This window comes from Rhagoletis pomonella, unplaced genomic scaffold, assembly GCF_013731165.1.
Source record: "Rhagoletis pomonella isolate Grant_MI unplaced genomic scaffold, Rhpom_1.0 Rhpom_scaffold_00008, whole genome shotgun sequence".
NCBI lineage: Eukaryota > Metazoa > Arthropoda > Insecta > Diptera > Tephritidae > Rhagoletis > Rhagoletis pomonella.
This window is the reverse complement of record NW_023458562.1, coordinates 39,224,564-39,247,477: the sequence shown is the minus strand read 5'-3', so window position 1 is coordinate 39,247,477 and position 22,914 is coordinate 39,224,564. Positions and strand designations below refer to the sequence as shown.

The 22,914-nt window shown below is 33.9% G+C and overlaps 1 protein-coding gene across 1 annotated transcript in view; it reads left to right on the top strand.

The window, feature by feature from the left end:
- The window catches only part of LOC118744850 (hemicentin-1), a gene marked incomplete at both ends in the record, with an annotated part of 365,034 nt that overhangs the window by 220,022 nt on the left and 122,098 nt on the right, over positions 1-22,914 (top strand). The window contains 2 exon segments of the mRNA XM_036478225.1: positions 7,836-7,968; positions 20,801-21,006. Of these exon segments, the coding sequence (XP_036334118.1) occupies positions 7,836-7,968; positions 20,801-21,006 (339 nt within the window).

Sequence of the window (22,914 nt, the reverse complement as noted above, 5' to 3'; positions counted from 1 at the left end):
ATTTAAATTATTGGTGAAACCGGCTGTTACATTTATAATTTTGCTTTTAATAAAAATGTACTGAAAAGAAATGATTTTTTTAACATGAAAAAGTCTAACGTACTGATTTCGCGCATAAAAAATCTGGCAACCCTACTCCTAATATAAGTAGTTAGACGAAAAAAACTCCCTTTTTATTGCTGAACAACGGTACAAGACGAAAAGTGTCGTTATTACCCACAAAAATATTACCAAGTGCCTTACGGAAACTACGGCACAATACGAAAAGTGTTGTTATTTCACGTAAAAGTAGCACAATCTGTCGAGAGTTTTTGACTTGTGTCAATATTCACGATTCAAATGTGAGACATGTGCCACTCACTGTTCAGTAGTAAGTGTTGGCTACTTCGGTATTGTGACATATGGCAAAACTGCGCCTCTGCCGGATTGGTAACAACTAAGCCTATCTCGATTTGCCACAGAAAAATTTGGTTATTTATAAACCTAATCCGCTATATGGGCAAATCCCCGGAACCGCGTGCTTTGTGTCACTCACCTTTAAATTAATTTTGTTAATGTAATTTTACTTTTTATAAAAACTAAGGCCATTTTGATACCAAATGTGACGAGTTCTTGTAAGTTATTTAATTTTTTAATTTTAATAATGTAATTTTAATTTTTATAAGCCATCAAGCTAGGTAAAATAACAATTATAACGTGTCACTTTGGGTACCTTTTGTACGGTTTTGAGTATAACGGAGACTTTCAAAAATCATGGCAAATAGTAAATGGAATTGGAAAATTTATTAGACGTTGAGAAGAATATGTGCTCCTCATTGGAAATAAGCTGTAACAATTAGAAATCTGTCACTCGTAATTATCAAAAAGGCAACATTTTAAGTTCTTTGCCATTTTGCGCTTTCAGCAATTACTAAGTTGTTCTAGTTTGTTTATATACATATTAATTACACATTAAAGATAATAATAAGACCATTTACAGCTGTGTGCTTTTGAAATTATTGAAAATATAACAAATATTGTCTGAATAGGTCTGTGCGTGACTGGCTTCAAAATTTCTCTTTTTTTGATGGCACGCTGACAGACTAAAACATAACAGGTTGGCATTAAGCGTGATCGGTAGATAACATTCTTTATAAAGTTCGTTGAAAATGCTAAAAACCTAAAATAATTTTTGTCTAAAATACGTCCATGAATTTATATGTGTTTATGTAAGGATTTTCAGATATTTGGGCAGTACGGTTAACGAATTTTTAAATATTTACTCCAAAATTATATTTTCAATGGAACCTAACCGAAAATTAATTTTTCGTAAGATTTTTTGAAAACTGGGCGTGGGTCGCCCACTTATGTCAAATATTTGTATCTCGAAAACCACTTCACCAATCTTTACCAAATTTTATATACACATGGCACCTGACCTTCTTAAATCTTGACCTTCTTAAATCTTGTCTAGAAATCGGACAAAAACTACGCCTTCTAGAAGTATCCATAACTTTGAGTTTTGAAAAATTATTGTTTTTTCTTATTTATTGTTAAACTACACAAGAATTTAATGCTTCCGGGATAGATTTCAAACAATTTGATATATAATTTATTTTTGTGCGTTGAATTTAAAAATTTACGTTTTTTATCGTGGAATCGCATGGTTCCGGAGATTTGCCATATAAATCAAAAACATGAAATTTTGCGTTGTACCGTTATTACACAGGGCTATCGAAATGTTAAACTATTTTTTACAAAAATAAAGTGCATTTTGATAGAAGAAACTTTTTGCAACACATACAAGACTGTGCACATGCGATACTGTACTCGAGCTAGAAATTCGGCTGCGCTAATGACCCGTCAAATCACCCGGGCGCTCAGATTTATAGGTAGAAACGTACGGATTATATCCAAACTAAATGTATGCACTGCATTTTAATTAATTTACATAGTGATGGTTTACGAAGGTGCTCCAAGCCGAATATAATACTAATATTCTATACAAAAACCTTTGGAGGCCTACGTATTCGTATTGTGAAGGTCCGGAGCGGTGGACTGACGAAACCCGCGTAGGTAAAGTCTTTTGAGGCGATCCAGATGCTGGTAAATTATTTATTATAACTTATTTATCAAAGGCTATATACTCCTTTTATTTCATTATGTTTACTTTTTGTTAAATAATATATTTTTAGACAAAATACACACGTCCCACACTTTGTTATATGAACGTACCCCGATAGCTAGTTGGTCTATACGTGGCCTTTTTTTAGTAAAAAATTGTATTAGTTAATTAAATTGGAAAAAATTTGTTAATGCGTTATACGAAAGGACATCGGTCATTTCTTGGTGATCCGGGAGGTATCAAAACAACTTTTATAAAAAAAAGTTATTTTAAAAATAAGTGTCAAAAGTTACCCGAGTACCTGGATGGTATAACTAGGGTTACAAAATTAAACTGAACTAAATACATATATGAATTTGCAAAATCAAACGACAAACATTTGAGAATAGCCTAGCTTAGAAGAGTTTGGCTAAAAAATAAATAAAATTGAAATAAAGCATCACAATATTGAAAATTCAATTTATGAAATTCATCAGTCACTACTCGTAATATGTTAAAGGGGAGCATGCCCACTATTCTTTACTCGTAAATTTTGAAAGCTATATACACATTTCCTTGTAGGGTTTTGAAATATTAAAAATATATCGAGGCCTAACCGCCAAACCAACGTAACCGAAATTTTTTTCAAAATTTTCTTTTTGATGCAGAAATGCAACTAGATGCTTTAGTAATATTTCTGCATCAAAATGATAATTTTGAAAAAAATGTCGCTTATGTTATTTTGAGGGTTAGGGCTCAATATACATACATGCATACATATATAGTATGTGTCAGGATATTGGCGAGTTTGTCACGCATCATAAAAGGATATCTCGAAGGACGTGTTTATTAGAGCATAAAGTGCGCTCGCTTATTCATTGTGTAGTGCATACTCGTGCATTTATATTCCAGGGCCGGCCGCAGGATTTCTCTTTGGGGGGGTTTTATGTAAAGTCATTTATAACAACCAAGAATATCGTTGTTTTATTTACAGTATTTCGCATATTGTATTTAATTATGCATATAATTCAGCACAACTCAAAGAAAAGTCGCATGCAATTCACCGAGCTATGGATAAAAATTATTTCAATACTTAGTCAACATTAACATCCAAATTGTGATGAATATTGCGAAAAGCTAGCCCATTGTGTGCTCGTTCTCTGTCCATGTCTACACATGCATGATGATATCCATTGAATGATTTTGCAAAACTAAATACGGCAGCGAAGATTATTATGGACCACATAAGGAAAAATTTCTGTAGAAAAAAAGGAGATCTGAATTATCGCTAATTTTTAATGGATTGCACAGCCCAACAAAAATAGAAGAAAAAAAATTTGTTACGACAAATTGTAAAGCTGTTTTTGATAGACCTTTTTGTACTGATTACGAATCCGTAAGTGAATCCATCAGCTCCAGATTTTGAAAAAAAAACGAGCTCAAAGTGTAAAAAAATCGCATTTTATGCAATATTTTGGGAGCTTTAGCAAAGAAACCAAAAGTGATAGAATCTTCCTGGCATAAATTAAAGCTAGAACTCTCGACCACTATCTCTGAAAATACCATTCCTGCACCTTGACTTGATGTTCACTTAGTCATATAAATGTATGTTTTTTATTTATTTTTATGTTTTTTATTTATTTATTTTTTTAGAAAAAATGGGGAACAAGCTGAATAAATTTTTTGAACGTTTATTAAAGGCTTCAAAAATATTGTAATTTACATTGGTTATTGTGGTACACCAACTGTACATTAAATTCTTGTACAATATTATATCTTTCTCATGATTCCAGAAAATTATAAAAATAATAAAATATAAAATTATAAGCACCAGTATCTGACACTACGAACACGAATAAGCCACAATACTCTCTGATGTAATTTCTTAATTTTGTTCGTTTCAAAAAATAAATAATAAGCATTCGAAATCTATAAAAAAATAATTTTTAGGATAAAAACGTGTAATATGCAAATATATCTAGGACTTGACATAAATCGTTTGTTTCATAAAGTGCACGCTATCCTTTCATCGAAAGCGGTCAAAATCCAATGCATACTATAATATCTTTTCAAACTCAATATTTGTTTGAAACTTTTTATATCCTTATTTATTGGCTTCCCTTCACAGAGTTCATTTGTGCTCGAATCGCTATTTTAAATGACTCTCGCTTTTATTTAATAGGTGGGCCCCATTAGCCGCTGAATCCACAATACCCTTCGTTTCCCTAATTGCAAGGAAAACAATGTTGCCACCATTAAGCTATTTCAATAAAAAAGTTTTACGGATATCTTAAATTTTATTTGTTATGGCATTTTAATCATTATATTCAACAATTTTTAACAAGCACGAGGCCGTTTCTTTCTATTGAAAAAATGTTGTCGAAAACAATAGTTCACTGTCACCTCATTTCCTCATTAGACTTCTTCACCGCGGTCACTGGGATATGAACCGTTAGAAGCGGCCTCAAACCCAATAAAAATGTTTGAGATTTTAAAATATTTCTTTACCATCTAACCAAACAATGGCAACAGGGGGGTTTAAACCCCCAAAACCCCACCCTCACCCACATTCCCCCCTTGCGGCCGGGCCTGATATATACATATACTTAAGCGTGGTTTACTAAATGCAATCACTCTGCATTCCTTTAGCGGTGCTTTTGGCTCTGTTTCTGTTTCAATACTTAAGTATATTTACGTCTAAGAGGCACTTTGAGTATGTGAAAAGCTATAAATGTTTGATGTCATCCGTGCATAGAATGTGGGAGAATGTCACGATTTTGTTCATTACTAAGGTACTCAGTGTTTCAATAAATATAAATATATAATCATATACTTAAATGCTCAGGCATGAATATTGCTTCATTGCACTAGCATGACATGTATGTAAATACCTTAATATTTCCACCTAAATTGGCATCACCACATTTTATAAGCCATAAATTTTGCTGGAAGCATAGGGAAACCACAAAATGCGATAGTAAAATTTTGCGAAAAGTGTCATTTTATGTACGTAGTTACATAAAAGTACGTATGCATACATTAAGGAAGGCAATCCCAGAACCCCGGGATGCGGCTGTTTTTGAGGTCACAATAATTTCGGGATTTGCTTACATTAATCCCTGGATCCCGAAAAGTTTGAAGTATCGAATTGATAGTAAGAACTTGTTTATGAATTTTGAAGTATGATTTTTTTAAAATGCCGTTTAGACTGCAAGATTTAAATAAATTTACTGATAGCGTCGCTAATGTAAACAAAAACCGAGAGCTTGAAGGAAAAGTTAGATAATTTTTTGCTTCAATTTACTCAAATAATCCTCAAATCGGGGAAAAAAATATAATTTGTCCGACATGCTGATAGAATAAGTTCAAACAATTTGTAATGGCTGAGATAAGGGTAATTTTCCTCAAATGTTGTTCATCAGTAAGTTTTGTATGTAAAAACTTCAGGTCAAGATTAGAAAGCTCCGCTTTGAATCTTTTGCTGTTCTAGCGAAAAAGACGGCGAAAAATTCGCCATACGCTATTTCTTTATAGAGTAGAATAAACATGTTTAGAGAAATTGCTCTTGTATATTTTTGTTTAATGTTTGTTTTTATTAATCATTAATTTCGTTGTTATTTGTGATGTATACGTTCCTCAATCACATGGTTCTTTATATACATTTTAAAAAATCGTTTACTCTAAAATGTTTCTGATTTAATATATATCGCTAGCTTAGAGTGCAAAGTTGCTCAAGTCTCAATTTAAAAATTGTACAGTGGAGGAACAACTTCTCATAGCCATTTTCTTCAAGTATTTCGCTAAGCTTTGAATAAAACAATTTGTCTGTTTAAACCAAAGAAAAACTCAATACGAATCTGAGAGATTCGATCTTTATTAAAAAGTTTCGAGCTATTTTGGCCTTATCAAATTTTCGGAGCTTTTTGGACTTTGGAAATTTTCCTTTCATTGAATATAAACGAGAAAACATAAAACAGGGACTTTTACCCTTTTCAAAATGATGCATTTTTAATTTATTTAGCCTGCTGCATCAAAATATGATTTTTCATAAAAAGTGAAGTTAGCAACTTTTCACTCTAAGCTATATGTGAGTTTTACAATCAGTTTACCCAGTGGTGCAGTAGTTCCTCAATAGTTAGGCTAGCAAGCATTCTGATAGGAGAAACTTCTGTTCCACATGTCGATCCCATAACATTTTATATATTGTTGCAATGCTTAGAAAATAAGCTATCGAAATGAGCTATTGTTTTGCAAAATTTGTGCAAAAAAAATATTCTTATAAAAAAATTATTGTCATTATCGGAAATCGCGGGAAAAATCCTATGAAGTCACTTACTTTGGATACTCAATTGTAAGTTAGACGTAAGCTACGAATTTTAAGAAAACTCGTGATTATAAGAAAAAGTGCAAAAACGTAAAAATTCTAACTCTCATAACTTCAAAAGAAAAAAAAGACAAAGAAAAATCATTTATAACATTGATTACTTGCATCAATGACAACAATTTAGTAAAGTTTCAACGAAATCGGTGACATAAATTTTTTTACCTGGTACACTTGGCGAATTTTGCCCCGTATATAGCTCACATTTCAAAACTCCTTTCGCACGCCACGCGATTGGTACGCGAAATTAGTCCCACGTAAGCAAATCAGTGCTAGCCGTAAACAAACTCTACTCATTTGAAAATCTTTAATTTGATTTGTTTTCATTCATGCTCATTTGTTGCTATTGTCGTTTTTTGGCGCTAATGAACTGCATATCGACGTTTCATCGTCCATGTTATAATTAAATTTGAAACTTTCCATTTCCATGGTGACAACACAAAAAGCAATATCATTTAGAAGTTCGGCTTACAGGAAAAAAGCAACTGCGGCGGAAAGGAAAAGAGAAAGGTTAACGGAAGTTTGTTTTCCATAATAACATAAATATAATGTCCTTTTATCAGATTTCTAACTAATTTTAAACTTCTATTCATTTAAGAGAATTTTGTTAGTTAATTTAGAGCAAATGGCGGTTTTCACATAGCTTCTGTTCTTCTATTAAATAAATTAGATATACGCGAACTCTTCTGGAAGTAAATTTTTAAATAATAAGATAAAAAAACCTTTGAAATACAAGAAAAAGTAGTCAAATAACAACTTAAATAGAAAAACTTAAGTCAAACTGTCACTGAAAAATCCTTTTGCGTAGCTCAGTTTTGTTGTAAAATATTTCAAGAGATAAGAAAGAAAGTAGTCAGCCAAGCGATGAAAAACATCGCTCTGGCCAGCATTGTTTAATCCTTAAGGATGTCTGACGCTCGCATGCGTATAGACTCCTTGCCGGCATTTGTGCCGCGCTTAACATTACACGTCATGCCTCTAATTACCTCCATTTGGCTAGTTCGTAAGAAATTTAAAAAAAAAATCCAGCCAAGTCTTCTTGTCCTCTTTTTTATTTATCTCTTTGCACATCTTTTAAATACTCTCTTCCCACTCTTCCTTGAATTTTCCACTTGTGCTTTTGCTGCGCGCCGCCAACTGCCTGCCTTCAGGTAATTTGTAGCGCTAATTACTCGTTATTTGTTTCACGACTCCTCCGGTTATTTGTCTTTTAAAATGGTTTGCAAATAATTTGAAATTTTTCTCGCTACATTTCTTTCGCTTCGCTCAGGTAAATCTCTTCATCTGCATCTCTTTGGTATCTTTTTTCGCAATTAAGTTAGAATTTCAGCCTTTTAATGTACTTCTTCTTTGTCTGTTTTTTCTTTGCAGGACCTCCCATAATTTCCGAATCCCTCCAGGGCACATTGGGTCAATTGCCCTGCAATGTGACGCCGCCCATTCTGGACGATCGCGTTGCACTTGTAATTTGGTTTAAAGTGGGTCTGAAGACGCCTATATACAGGTGAGTGAATATAATCTATTTTTGTTTCTATTTGATGGAAAAGAAAATACAATAAAATAGGCCAAAGCAACTTTTCCAGCCTGCAGAATTTTATTTTTGTGCAGCGCCTCGCAACTTGTCATGAGCATTCATGTATACTATAATTAGGTACATATGTACTGTGTGCAAGTGTAAATTGTTTTGTTATTTTAAGTAGATATTGGGCACAGTTTAAAAATAGCAAAATATAATCAGTGGAAGTTATTATTGTTGTTTCGAAGATTACCATCTGGCAATCTATCCTCATCAGCCTTCGTCAGAATTCGAGCCCACGTTACTTGCTGTTGTTGGTTATCCTTACCCATTTAAACATACATACCTACTACCTTACTTTAGCTGCTGTTGAACGATAACGGATCGCGCCCCTCGTGTCGGTTGGGCGAGAAAGGAGGGTAAAACCGTTGGGATTAATAATTCGAACTAATTAATTTGGTTATATGATATGATATGACATGATATTATTCTAAAAACTAGTATTGCCAAGGTGGGCAAGGAAGGGATCTTGGGCGTCACTGTCGGAAAATTCAGCCTCTGCGACGAAGCGTCCGATAACGAACTGAAGCTGATCGACGTCGCCGAGCCCGACACATGATATTATGTAGTTTTAGATGCCAGTGCAAAAAGATACATCAAACTACGAGGAACAAATCGACCATGCGTTACAGTGTTTTAGATGTTCGTACGCTCTGGGGCCAAACATCGACTCGGATCAGCAAAGAATGTGCGCCCAACAATGCAAGGAAAGCTTAACGTCGAAAAGCTGCAATCACAACCGGCAACCAATTTATTCACCACTCGGCCCTGTTTTGCTTTAAATGCGAAACTATTAATTAAAAAACGAATGGCGCTGTTTTGCAATGACTTAAAAATGCCGAATACGTAAACTTAATATTGGGTCGTAGATTATGGATCTGTATACAGTTTTACCAGATCAGGCCCTCAAGATATTTTAATTTTTACGAAAAAATGCAATCTTTGACAATGAAATATTGAACAATATTTTGTGCTTTCTTTCAATCTCATTTATTTTAAGTTTGCATTGCGAATAAAATTTATATTCAAGCTTGAACATGGAAATATTACCCATTCGCCATGTACGAGTATGCACCGGTACGGCCATGTACGGTATGGCGTATGAGTAACATTATTTCCTACTCCTATATCGATTTTTATGTTAGTAGCTTGATTTTTTTGCAAACGAACAGGTTTTAATACAAAAAATACAAACTATTTATTTCCGTATTTCGGGTTTTTTTTTGGGTCATTTCAAAACTTCCCAATTAGTATACAAGTATAATAGAATGATGACTATTATAACAGCGCGATTCTGTGCACTGGATAAATTAAAAATCTTTATAATGCGTCAATTTTTATTATTTATCAATCATTGGTATTCTAGCACAGAAATCAAAAGCTCTTTTGATAAATTATCAAGATTGAAAATGCTATTGACAAGCGTTTACAAATTTAAATTTCATGTGAAAATTATAAACTTTCTGTACTAAAAAATTTTTATCTATCATTTAAATACTGAATGTGCCGGCATTTGAAGCTGCGACTCACATAATTTATAGCCAATATCTCTACCTGCTTACGGCAGTCAAAAGCTTTTTAACCGACTTCCAAAAAAGGAGGAAGTTCGCCGGAATATTATTTTTTTTTGTATTATGTATGTTACCGCATAACTTTGGACCACGTCAACCGATTTCGATAATTTTTTTCGGAAAGGTAGTGTCTCAGAGGTGGTCCCGTACTAATCTCGTTAAGATCCGATCAGTGGACCATGAGATATATATATATATATATATTTTTTTTTATATGAGAGTTGAAGTCGGTTTTTTTTTTGCTAAAAATTACTTGTTTGCTTTTAAATTCATATTTTTAAGATGTGACAATGAAATCAGTTCCAGTCATGTGGAAATCAGTTCCCCTCTTGTGGAAATCGTAGAGCTGTTTATTTTATAAATATTGACACAGAAAGCGAAGGGAGGTTTTACTTAATAAAAATCTTGATAAAATTTCTTTACAAAAAATGTATCAAGAAAACACAGAAGTGGGTGGTAAATCTCTCAATCATGAAAAATATTATATAACAACAAAGCTCCTCCTATGACCGTAAATTAAAAATGGCGTTTATTTTATATCAAACTTCTTCCAAACTTCTGAAAACTGGGGGTTATTAGAAAAGTGGGCTTGGCGTTTTCTTTGCAAGCTAAACTTTTCTAACTGCCTATTTCTGGAAGTGTTTATGGTAGAACACTGGAACTTCCTATTATTTGTACAGAAATTTTATCAAAATTTGTATCAAGTAAAAGCTCCCATCACGTTCTGTGTCCGACAAAAGCCGACAATAGGTGTAACCGGTAATTGGCTTTTTGATAAGCACGTTTCGAGGTTAAGCATATTCTCCCATGAATATTGCAGAAGTTGCAGAGATGAAGAAGAGGGAGAAACAGTTGAGCACTTCTTCTGTAACTGCCCAGCTTTAGCTAAGAGCAGGGCGGGCTTTCTAGGTAGGCTTTATTTTCAGCCCTCTCACGGAGCTATCCGGTGTAGGAATAAAACCAATCCTACGCTACAAAAGAGCTTCAAAATGGTTCTATGCAGAATAATCACTGAGGTTCACGTATTTCACAGTAGTATCACAATGAACCTGCAAGCTCTAAGTGAGTAAGTCATTGGACCGATTGCCACATCAACCTAATCTAACCTAAGGAACAAACACAGAATTTTCCTCTTCAACTAACTCTTCAGAATTATCGGTGTCACTGTATGGGACAAGTGCGTCTCTAGTTAAGCTCCATACACCTTTATTATATTTTCATCCTTTTGATTAAAAATTTTAATCAAATAGTCCATATTTGGAAGAAAAATAGAGGCACCTCAAATCTTTCACACAAAAGTGTAGCAATTTTTTTATGGAGAAAAACGCTTATCGTCACTGCGTGCACAAAAAAATGTAAACAGAGTACAATAGGGCATTTAAGCCTATAACTTGTTAACGATACTTCGTAGGACTTTGAAATTTTGACAGCTGGTGCGTGTGCTGGTAGGAAATGGATTTTTGTCAAAAAATAAAATCGAACCTTTTGTCGCTTATGCCCTTTTGGCGGTTAGGGCTCGATTTATACAAAAATTATGCCGTTCACATGAAATTTGTCAAAACCATATTCATTCTTGATAATTCATCAAGAAAAGAGCTTTTGTTTTCTGTGCTAAAATACTAATTCTGGATAAATAATGAAAAATTTAGATGTTACAAAGATTTTTAATTTATCAAGTGCACGGAAACGGTCTGTAAGACTTTCTTACTACATATTTCTGAAATAATTTGGGGCAGAATATTGTAAGTACAAAACAAATCCTATATTCATAGAGAAAAGTCTGAGGTGTGCAGAGAGAAGAAGGGGCGTGGTCTTTTCAATGCAATTGAAATTTTTAAACAGCGTATGTCTGGAAGCGATTGAGGTAAGGTACTCAATTGTTTGTGGATATTTATGTTAGTAATACCGAACTGGTAGCAGGAAAATGAGCTAATGAAAAAGGTACGACGTCCACCTGTCACACATATATACTAAAATTCTCATGAAGTATACCTATAGAAGAATTTAGCTAGGTACGATATTTTTTCAATTTCGAGTTTCTGAATTAAAGTTTGAAATATTAAAAAACGGTCGTGACACCTAACAGAAAGTTGCGTGTTCTTATAGTTCCAGGGATAATCATTTTATGTTAAACTTAGAGGGATAAATATATACAACAAGCCTCTACCGTGTAGATGTAATTTTGTAACTAAATAAACAGCTTTGATAAAGAGATGGGAAATAAAATATTACAACCTGATTTAGTTTGGATTGAAATTAAAAGAAAGTTGCATCGACTTCTATTTTGGTATCGTTATCACTCATTTGGCGTGGCATGCTACTTGAAATATTTAACTTAGACTGGGTATCAAGTAATTGGGTGCGTGCCTTTTGGTGTTGGGTTTTCAAATAATGTACACAAATTAAACGTCAAAAGTCTCTAACGATTCCAACTCTGTTCGATATTTAACCTGACAGCCTAAGTCACTCGAATACCTGGCCGTAGTCCAGTCCAAATATATATTGCATTCTTATAATGGCAATTGCAAATATTTGTTCGCCCCCCAGTCTAATGGACATACATACATATGTACTATTGTGAGCCAGCAAACAAGTTGAAACCTTTACGGACGTGCCACACATTATCATAGGTGTTGTTGCAAACAATGTTATCTGAAATAATAGAAAAATTAAGTAATTCATATTTAATAAAGCAGAAGCAAAGCAGACTGAAATTTCACAGTGAAGAAGAACAATTAGAAATGTATGAAAAAAACTTTAACTTTATCTAAAAACTACTAAGCATATATAGTTACATAGATATACTCCCAGAACAATTTTACACAACACTCTGCAGCTTTCCTTGCCTATTCGTACATTGCACGTATGGTGAGTGCCGTTTGGTCGGAAGAATGAAAACTTTAATTAAAAATTTTTGGCAACATGTGCGCATACATCAACGAAACAAAACAAAACACTATAAGGAAAACGAAGCAAAAATAATAGCAAAACGAAAATGCCAACAACTACATTAACTAGGAAAATTCGCAATAAGATGAAAGTAGTTAGAGTAGGAGAGTGGAGAGTAGTAGGAGAGTTCACAGCTGTTGATTTTACTTCATGCTGTTGCCAAAATAAGAGAACTATTCATATTTCTGCGTTGGAAATTAATGTCAAAATGATACCAATCACTTGTTCAAACTATTTCCTGCACAATAAATTTACTTAAGATTCAAAGGTTTCATTTTTTACACTGGCTTTGTAGAAAATATTCGAAGAATTTACGTTTTGGCGTGTCTTTACATTTAACTCTTGTTACGACTATAAAAAAACAAATGGAATGAAAACCCATTAAACGATTCAAATTATTTTAAACTACCAACGATAATGATACAAGAACATGTAGCTCCAAAAATTCCATTTTCTGAAGAATCAGGAAAATTCTTACGTTATAGAATGCAAATATTGAGGTGGATACACACCAGTAATTGGCAACTTTTAGAAAAGTCGCCTGGTTTTCATATCGAATGGAAACGAGCACCGTCTGTTTTTATACCCGAGCGCACTTGTGCACAAGGGTATTATAACTTTGTTCACATAACGGTTGTTTGTAACAGGCAAAACGAATCGAGATAGATATAGACAAATGTATTCATAAATGATCAGGATGAAAAGAGAAATCGATTAAGCGGTGACTGTCTGTCCGTCCGTCCGTCCGTCTGTCCGTCTGTGCACACGATAACTCGAGTAAAAATTAAGACATCTTAACGAAAGTTGGTACGTGTACTTCTTTCGGGCGTAGGACGGACGGTATTGAAAATGGGCAAAATCGGACAATAACCACGCCTACCTCCCATATAACGGTAATTTTCAGAAATACGAAAACTGCGATATTTTAGTAACTACTGAAGATTATTCACTCAAAATTGATATTTGCAATAACTTTTAGACGAAAAATAAGAATATTATAAATTTTTGAAAAATGGGCGTAGCCACGCCCACTTATGGTTACATGTGTATATCTTGGCAACCGCTGCACCGATTTCTTCCAAACTTAGCACAGTTATTGGCCTTGGTACAGGATACCAAATGGCTGAAAATTTTAAAAATCGGATAATAACCACGCCTACATCCCATATAACGGTAATTTGGAGAAATACGAAATCTTCGATAAATCAGTAAATATTAAAGCTAATTTATTCAAAATTGATGCTTGCAACAATTCTTTACCAGGAAATACGCTTATCATAACATTTTGGAAAATGGGCGTGGCACCGCCCACTTATGATCTCATATATGTATCTCGGTAACCGTTCCACCAATTTGTACCAAACTCGGTATGGTTATTGTACTTGCCACGTGTAAGCAAAACGTTCAAAATTATTGAAATCGGACTAAAATTACGGCTTTTCATATAACGGTAAATTTTAAAAATGCTTGAAACGTCAATATTTCGAAATTTAAGGACGCTAATTTATTCAAAATTGATACACCCCGGCTTACCATGTAGCGGTAGCTTTCGGAAAGGTGAAAAGCCATATATGTAATACTTGCGCCGGGTATTTAATGTTCGGCCCCGCCCGAACTTAGACTTTCTTACTTGTTTATAGATGATATCAGTAGGCAGGTGCTGCGGTGTAGTGATTAGCGGTGCATGTTGCCCTTACGCAGGACCTCGCTTAAAACTCGGTTCAAAACAACATAAAAAACCAAAAAGGTTTTTTCCAGCAGCGTTTGCCTCTCGGCAGGCAAACCTCTGAGTGCATTTCTGCCAACAGCTTCTCGTCAAAATAAAATCGCCATTCGGAATCGGCGTAAAACTGTAGGTCCCTTCCCTTTGTGTGACAATATCAAGGCGCGCTCGCCACAAATGGGGAGGGGTTGGCTTTGGATGCTCGAACATATACTTACATATGTGTTACCGCTAGTGGTTTACAGCAGAAATGTTTAATGGATGCCATTATCCAATTTCTATGTAGAATTATTCGGTGATTACGAAAATCGAGTTATTTTTTTTTTATGGATTCGTTTTCGAGATATTTGCAATTTACCGTTATTCAGCTTAAAACAAAAAGTGGTTCCACTTAATCACGTACATATATCTTACGAGCCAATTTATCAATCTTAAAATGGAAAACGTAGAATCAAAGCTAATAAAATTCTCCATAAAACATTTATAATTCGCTTGCGATAGGGCTCATGGTTTTTGACAAATTAATTAATCATTCTAATTTTTATATTTTTTAATAAAAAAAAATGAAAGAAAATCAAACTATAACAGAAGAATAACTTAAAAATATAACAGGTTCTGTGCCAAATTTTTGCATTTGTGCTAAAGCCTGTTCTGTTAAAAAAAAAAATCAAGTTACTAATGAAGGAAAGCGAGGGATAAATAAAGAAGTTAAGAAAAGAAAGTTACTCATACGCCACGTACACTTGAGTGACACGCTTCCGTCACATATCCGTCATTTTTGACTGCATTCAGTAATTTTTGCTACCAAGTTGGTCCTTGTAGTGTTCCTTAACAGTTCGTTATTTGTTAACCATTATATGTACATATGTACATAGTCAGTGTCAAAAAATTCCACACACTGGTCTATTTTATAAGATTCGCAATATTATTCATGACAAATATTTTTCGGTAATTTTTAATAAAACAATAGTTCATACTTAATCTAAATATTTAAAACTGAGTCGGCTACAAAACTATATAACAAAAATTGTTCTAAAAGGTCTGATTGAAGTTTTGATGAAATATTTTTTAAATTTGGAAATTTTTTTGTGAATTCTGTTCAAAGCTAGAAACTTTAATATATACGCTTGCAGTTTTATATTGAGCTATAGTTTGATTAAAGGTTACCAAAGAGTATTTATAATGTAATTATTGTGAATATTGTAAAATAAATAAGTGAGTGGAATTTTTTGTCGGACAAATAAACAGGGTTGCAACAATTTAACAAGTTAATTCTATAAAATAAACATATACTTAAGTCAACATTTCAAACTTTATGCAAAATTTAGAAAAATTTTATCTACATTGCAAACTTTTTAATTAGAATATATAAAAAAAATGTGGGTATGCAGTTGTATAGCCCATTAAATTTTAGTATAAAGCTCAAGTTTGTGGTTGCTTAAAAAGTTCATATGTATGTTCGAAAATGTTTATATGGAAAGTTATGCAAAACTCGGCACCAAAAAATAAGTATCAAAATATCGTGCATATGTATGTATTTATAGCAAAAAAATTTATTTGATCAAAAATGGCTGTTAGGCGCCTTGGCCAATGGTAAAGTTAATTTACCACCTCTGCATGGTGTTAAGTCATGCAGAGTCCGCAAAAGGCTCCGGAAGCATTGTCCGAAGGACGAAGATATATGGAATGGCACATAATTGCGGCAGCAGCATTTTTAACGCCAACGGTTTTCGGTTTATTTAAATTTATTTTAATTTTTACCGCTCAGCGAGGGCGATACATTGTTGATTGCAATAATTTCTTTTATTCTCACAAATTTGCAAATGCTTTTACCGATTTTTATGTACCAAACAAATAAAAATATTTTGATGAAAATTTCCAAATCAGAATGACAGTTAACAGAAGCCGTCCTCAGCCGCAATTGTGTTTACTCGGACGAATTTCCCTGCGGTAACTGAACAGTTGTTAACTTACCGTCGACCGCTTTACCGTCATCCGCTCTAATGCTGGGTAGAGCTTCAGACTAGACCGAGCAACCTTTGAACTGCCATCAAATTACAAATTAATAAAGTTTTATTACATGGCAATTGAGACGTCCATGTGCAAAAATTTCATAAATTTAATGCACATGGAACTGTTCATAGCATGAATTTAGGCGATTGGTGTTAGTAGTCGCACCTAAACACGGGATGTGACTTATCAGACATATTACAACTGGCGACAAATGCAAAAAAAAAACACGAAACAATATACTCGCGAAACTATGGCCCCAATATAGTAAAAATAGCTTAATCGAGCAAGGTTATCAGAGTCACCACTAGTGATCATGGGCATATTAGTGTCCGTAACAATCAAGAAATGGTATAAAAATCGTTCAAGTCATATTCAAGACATTAATTCTATCGTATGTTATGAAACTTCTCAGACCGATGCTCTTAAATACCTACAGCTTTATTACTTCTACGAAATTTCACAGAGTAAAATAAAGTGTTACTTGGTTTCGCCACAATTTTCGCACACTAATTTTTTTGCACCCACCTCGCTAGTTTCATTAATTTACCATGTCTCTCAGCTCATTATTATTCGTCATTTATTCCTTTCAGCTGCGCGTCCATAAGTCAGTTTGGAACTCAGCATTTTATCATCACATCACAAACTTAACCACCACTGTCACTTTGCATACCAAAACACCCTCTGGCCCCTGATGACTTCCAGCGCTTCCAAGAACAACAATAAAATGCCCCATTTCGCTATTTCACAACTTGTCACTTTGTCAAAACTTTGGTGCATTGTAGTATGCGTTTAGTTTTTTGTTTTCTCCTCCTCTGTAACGCGCGCCTGTGCATTTTTGCTTCATGCTTTAAAACTCACCCTTTTACTGCTGCCCACTTTTGGTTTTTTATTACCATCATCTACGAGGACGTCACCCGCTAATGAGCTGCAAAACTATTCTGTACGCGCTTTCGCATTTTCGATGAATTCCAATTAAGCTTCTTGGCATTTTAATTGATTTAAAGTAAAAGTTCTGTAGCTACTTAGGTACTTTGCAGCAGATAGCGAGCCACTGGGCTGCAATAATAGAGCGCACAACTTTGGCGGTCACAGTAGTCAACTAGGACAGCACGGCAGTAATCAGCTACCAGCTCAGCTGTTAGTCTACCAAAGAAAGAGTCTTACCTTGTAGTGAATTTTTTCTTTAGCAAAATTCTGTAGTCAATCGATTGTCCATTCACCAAATTTTTAAAATCGGACAATAATCAAGTCCACATCACATGTAACGGTTATTTAGAGAAATACGAAATCTTCGATAAATCAGTAAATATTAACTCTAGCTAATTTATTAAAAATTGATGTTTGCAATAATTCTTAGCAACAAATACGTTTATGATAAAATTTTGGGAAATGGGCGTTGCACCGCCATATACGACCTCCAGAGTTGTTAAAGAATGCAGTCTTCGTTACTTTAAGTCGTTGGAGTCACATTCACTGACTAACGCTTTTTAACTGCAGCCCATCAATTACATGTTTGACTAAAGACTGCAAAGTGTAAGTCATTAGTATTTTCTGTTACTCATGACTAATTAGTCATTTTTGCAGTCTGAGGTGAATAATGAAAATCAAAAGCAATCTTCTTCATAGAATTATATTACTAATTTGGTTAGAAAATAAATGGGGAAAAAAGCTCAATTAAAACTTCAGTGTTATATAAAATATTTAGAAAATTTCAATGAATTCCATTAACTTCCAATGAAATAAATTTGTATTTATTATATGTATGTACATAATATGTACATATGTATGTAAATGAAAAAATAACAAAGTGCATGAGAACAAAATGAAAAAACAACAAAGTGCATAGAATGCTTTTCGTTTAAAATATTATGCTTACGCCCTCCGCATTCACGTAAGGTAAAAGTTGGATCAGCCACGAAATCTTCGGAGGAAAAATCTCTTATTATGGAAGACATTTTTCATATACTTAAGTATTTTCTTTTTGTAAAATAAGAACGGTTTAAACGCAAACTAGTCTTTTCTGCTTGATTATTTTATTGAAAATGAAAAAATTTACATAAACATAGGTCAATTCAATACATACAAAATATCATTTACTACTTATGTATGCGCAAATCATATTGCTACAGTTGGGATGTAGATCAGTATAAAATCTAACAAATTCCCCCTCAGTCCAAATTTAATTTGGACATTCTAAACGAAAGACTTACGACACGATTTTTATTTTTTATACCCGAGCGCACTTGTGCACAAGGGTATTATAACTTTGTTCACATAACGGTTGTTTGTAACAGGCAAAACGAATCGAGATAGATATATACAAATATATACATAAATGATCAGAATGAAAAGAGAAATCGATTAAGCGGTGACTGTCTGTCCGTCCGTCCGTCCGTCCGTCCGTCCGTCCGTCCGTCCGTCCGTCCGTCTGTGCACACGATAACTCGAGTAAAAATTGAGATATCTTAACGAAACTTCGTACATGCACTTCTATTGGGCGTGGGACGGATGGTATTGAAAATGGGCGAAATCGGACAATAACCACGCCTACCTCCCATATAACGGTAATTTTCAGAAATACGAAAACTGCGATATTTTAGTAACTACTGAAGATAATTCACTCAAAATTGACATTTAGAATAACTTTTAGACGAGAAATAAGAATACTAAAAATTTTTGAAAAATGGGCGTAGCCACGCCTACTTATGGTTACATGTGTATATCCTGGTAACCGCTGCACCAATTTCTTCCAAACCTGGCACAGTTGTTGGTCCTGCTACAACATACCAAATAGCCGAAAATTTTTAAAATCGGACAATAACCACGCCCACATCCCATATAACGGTAATTTAGAAAAATACGAAATCCTCGATAAATCAGTAAATATTAAAGCTAATTTATTCAAAATTGATGGTTGCAACAATTTTTTACCAAGAAATACGCTTATGATACAATTTTGGAAAATGGGCGTGGCACCGCCCACTTATGATCACATATATGTATCTCGCTAACCGTTCTAGCAATTTGAACCAAACTCGGTACGGTTATTGTAAAAGCAAACCGTTGAAAATTATTGAAATCGGACTAAAATTACGGCCGCTTTTCATATAACGGTAAATTTCAGAAATGCTTGAAATTTCAATATTTCGAAATTTAAGGATGCTAGTTTACTTAATATTTATACACCCGCTTATCATGTAGCGGTAGCTTTCGGAAAGGTGGAAAACATATATTTAATACTTGCGCCGGGTATTTAATGTTCGGCTCCGCCCGAACTTAGACTTTCTTACTTGTTTTGTTTTTCTTTTTTTTCACAGAAAGTGAAAAATTGTTCCAGAAATGGACAGTTCACCCTAACAATGAAAAGTTAAAATGATCAAGACTTTTCCTAGCTTAGAAATAAAAGTCAGGGTTTCCAATGAAAGGATTTATCATCTCAACACGCGGGCGTCTCTCTCATTCTTAACATTAAGTTCTCAAAACTTTTGATTTCGCTTTGTTCTCTAGCAGAACGTTTCCCAGATTTTTTTTTTCATATTTTATCCTCCTTGAACATATCTCGGTACTTTCGTTCTCATTCTGTTCTTCTTAAGAACGTTCCCTAGAGTTTTGTTCACATTTTTTGACACTTCCTTTTGTTTTCATGCATAAATAAACCAAAACTGGAATGCGTTCTCGGTCCCAGAAAATAATTCAAAGTATTGGAAAAAAATGCATTCCAATGGCTGAAATCAAGTGACTAACAAGAAATGAATAAAAAAGTGATTTATGAATCATAAATCAAAAAAAAAAAAAAGAATAAAGACTAATTTTTTTTAGTCTTAGTCAGGACTAACAAAAAATGATTGCAATCACTCGGGACTTCAATCAAATGAACAATTTAGTTAAAAATTCATTGACCACATTTGTGTATCTCGGTAACCGTTCGATCAATTTCTACCATACTCGGAATGATTATTGTACTTGCCACTTAAAAGCAAAATATTGAAAATTATTGTAATCGGACTAAAATTGCGCCCACTTTTCATATAACGGTAAATTTCAGAAATGCTTGAAACTTTGATATTTCGAAATTTAAGGACGCTAATTTACTCAAAATTTATACAAACAACATTCCCTTGAAAAGAAGTAACATTATTATAGAATTTTGGAAAATGGGCGCGATACTGCCCACATATAACTATATAAGTTTATCGAAGATGTTTGAAATAGGGATAAAATCACCCCTGCTTACCACGTAGCTATAGTTTTCGGAAAGGTGAAGAAAACTATATTTAATAATTGCGCCAGGTGTCTAATGTTCGGTTCCACCCGAACTTAGGGGGTTTTTACTTGTTTCATCGTGTTTTCTCACATTTACTGAAGTAGCCTTTTCCAAGAAAGTAGCTGCGTCGAGTTGAGGGAAACATTGATGAGTTTATTTTGGTCATTTTTTGATCCATTTTATTTTAATGTATTTATCACAGTTTTTGTAAACCGTTGTTTTCTTCTTCTTTGCTTACAGCGTCGATACGCGCGACTCGAGCTACACAGAAGGCACTCACTGGTCCGATGAATTTTATCGCGATCGTTTGTCCTTCACCGTGGAAGGAGGTACAGGAACATTGGAAATTGTGAAAACGCGGCCGGAGGATACTGGCGAGTACCGTTGTCGAGTCGACTTTCAAAAGAGTCCGACGCGCAACTCGAAAGTGAATTTAACTGTCATAAGTAAGTGTTGCTATATATAGTATATATGTATGTGTATTAGGGTGGTTCAAAACTAGTAAAGTCGGAATTGTAATGCTCTCACTCCCTAGGACTTTTCTTTATCGAAAAAAGTATACCACAATTTTTTATTTTGAAATCAAAAAATATTTAGAGGTCGCTCAAAGCGCTCAAGTTATTCAGGTATTTTTAAATGGAAAAAAACTTTCGTAGAAATGGTATAGAATTCTTGAAATCGATAGTTTTCGATCGGAAAGCTCTGGTTCTCTTCAGGCGACTTTTAGTAATAATACCCAATTGATTATTTAACCATTTATACCAACGATTTTTGGTTTTTGTGGATGTGTGGAGGGCCTATAAATTATAGCTGCGATGAAAAAATTCACTAAATAAAAAATTGGATATTATTACTGGAAATCTCTTTCAGAGAAACAAAGTTTTTCGTTAGAAAAATATTGATTTTTAAGAATTCTGGACCATTTCTACGAAAGGTGGTTTTTTCCCCATATAAAATATATGGAAAACTTTGGACGCTTTGAGCGACCTCTATATATCTTTTGATTTCAAAATACAAAAATAGGGGTATACTTTTTTCAGTACAGAACAATCCTAGGGGGTGGTGAGAGCATACAAATTCAGACTTTACTTTTTCACATGCATTTTGCACCACCCTAATGTCTATACATACATAGTTTGTAGACGCTGACTAAAATGTATTTGAAAATAAAATTAAGTTTGGACAAGAACGAACTTAATGCCGTTGTGTTGTAGCAATTTTGATTATTCAAATGTCAGTGTATTTTTTTCATTTCCTGCTCTTGCGCCATTTTCCTTTCCATTCCGTAAAAGCCTAGAGGCACAGTATTATGCGGACATTTTATATCAGTATGGTTGACAGTTAGCACTTAGCAGAGCAACAGTTTAATGTGTGTGAAACTGAAATAAAGTGTAATGATAAGATAAATAAGATTTATACAGCTAATTGTAAATTGTAAATTAAGTTGAGTACTGAAATTAAATTGAATTAGAATTTAAGCTAAATGTGTAAATAAACAAAATTGTTTAAGGCCCACTCATTTAACTAAAAATTTCAATTGTAGGTAGGGTCGAGTACAACATGAAAATAGGTTTCTTGTATTTCCTGACACTCCATTTTTTAATTAAAAAAAAAAAAAAAAAACGTTATTTTATGACTGGGTGCACTTAAATATCTATTAACAAAGTTATTGGTAGATATTTTTAGGGTTTCGTAGATTTTTTTCAAGTGGATGGTAGTATTGTTTTCGTCGTTTCGTGGCAACCCTGTGTATAACAATATATTTCTAGACTAAGCTTCGGTTAAAATTAAAAACCCCTATTTTCCTAAAAAAAAAAATTAAACTTGACCATCGCTAATTTCAAAAATTTCTATAAAAGTTGCCAAATATGTAGTATCTAAATAAAATAGGGCTCATATACACCCAAGTTTTCCAAGATTTTCCTGGTTTTAGACAAATTGTCCTGGTGTCCTGGTCCATACTTAAATTGTCCTGGTTATTTAATGAAGGTCAACGCAGACACCAATTTCATTTTTTGCAGATTTTCGCTATTAAAAAAGGGTTAAGCGTTTTGATATTAGAAATCGGAAATCGACAACGGAACGTTTTTTCTAATAAATATGTTGAATAATATCTGGCGAGGTTACATTGTTTCTGTTTAGTTTTTTTTTTTCGTTCTTTATATCTTCAGACAAATGTCAAAAAAGGGCAGGTTCCTGGACATGTACACAGCTGAGGGGTGATAAATACTATCCAGTAGATAATATTAGGAGGTAAAATTTCATCCAAAAGGCCTGCTGAAAGTCACTTCTTTCTCGTACGCGTTAAAATATTTGACGGCGAAGAAAGACGCGTAAACTTATTCTCGCGGTTA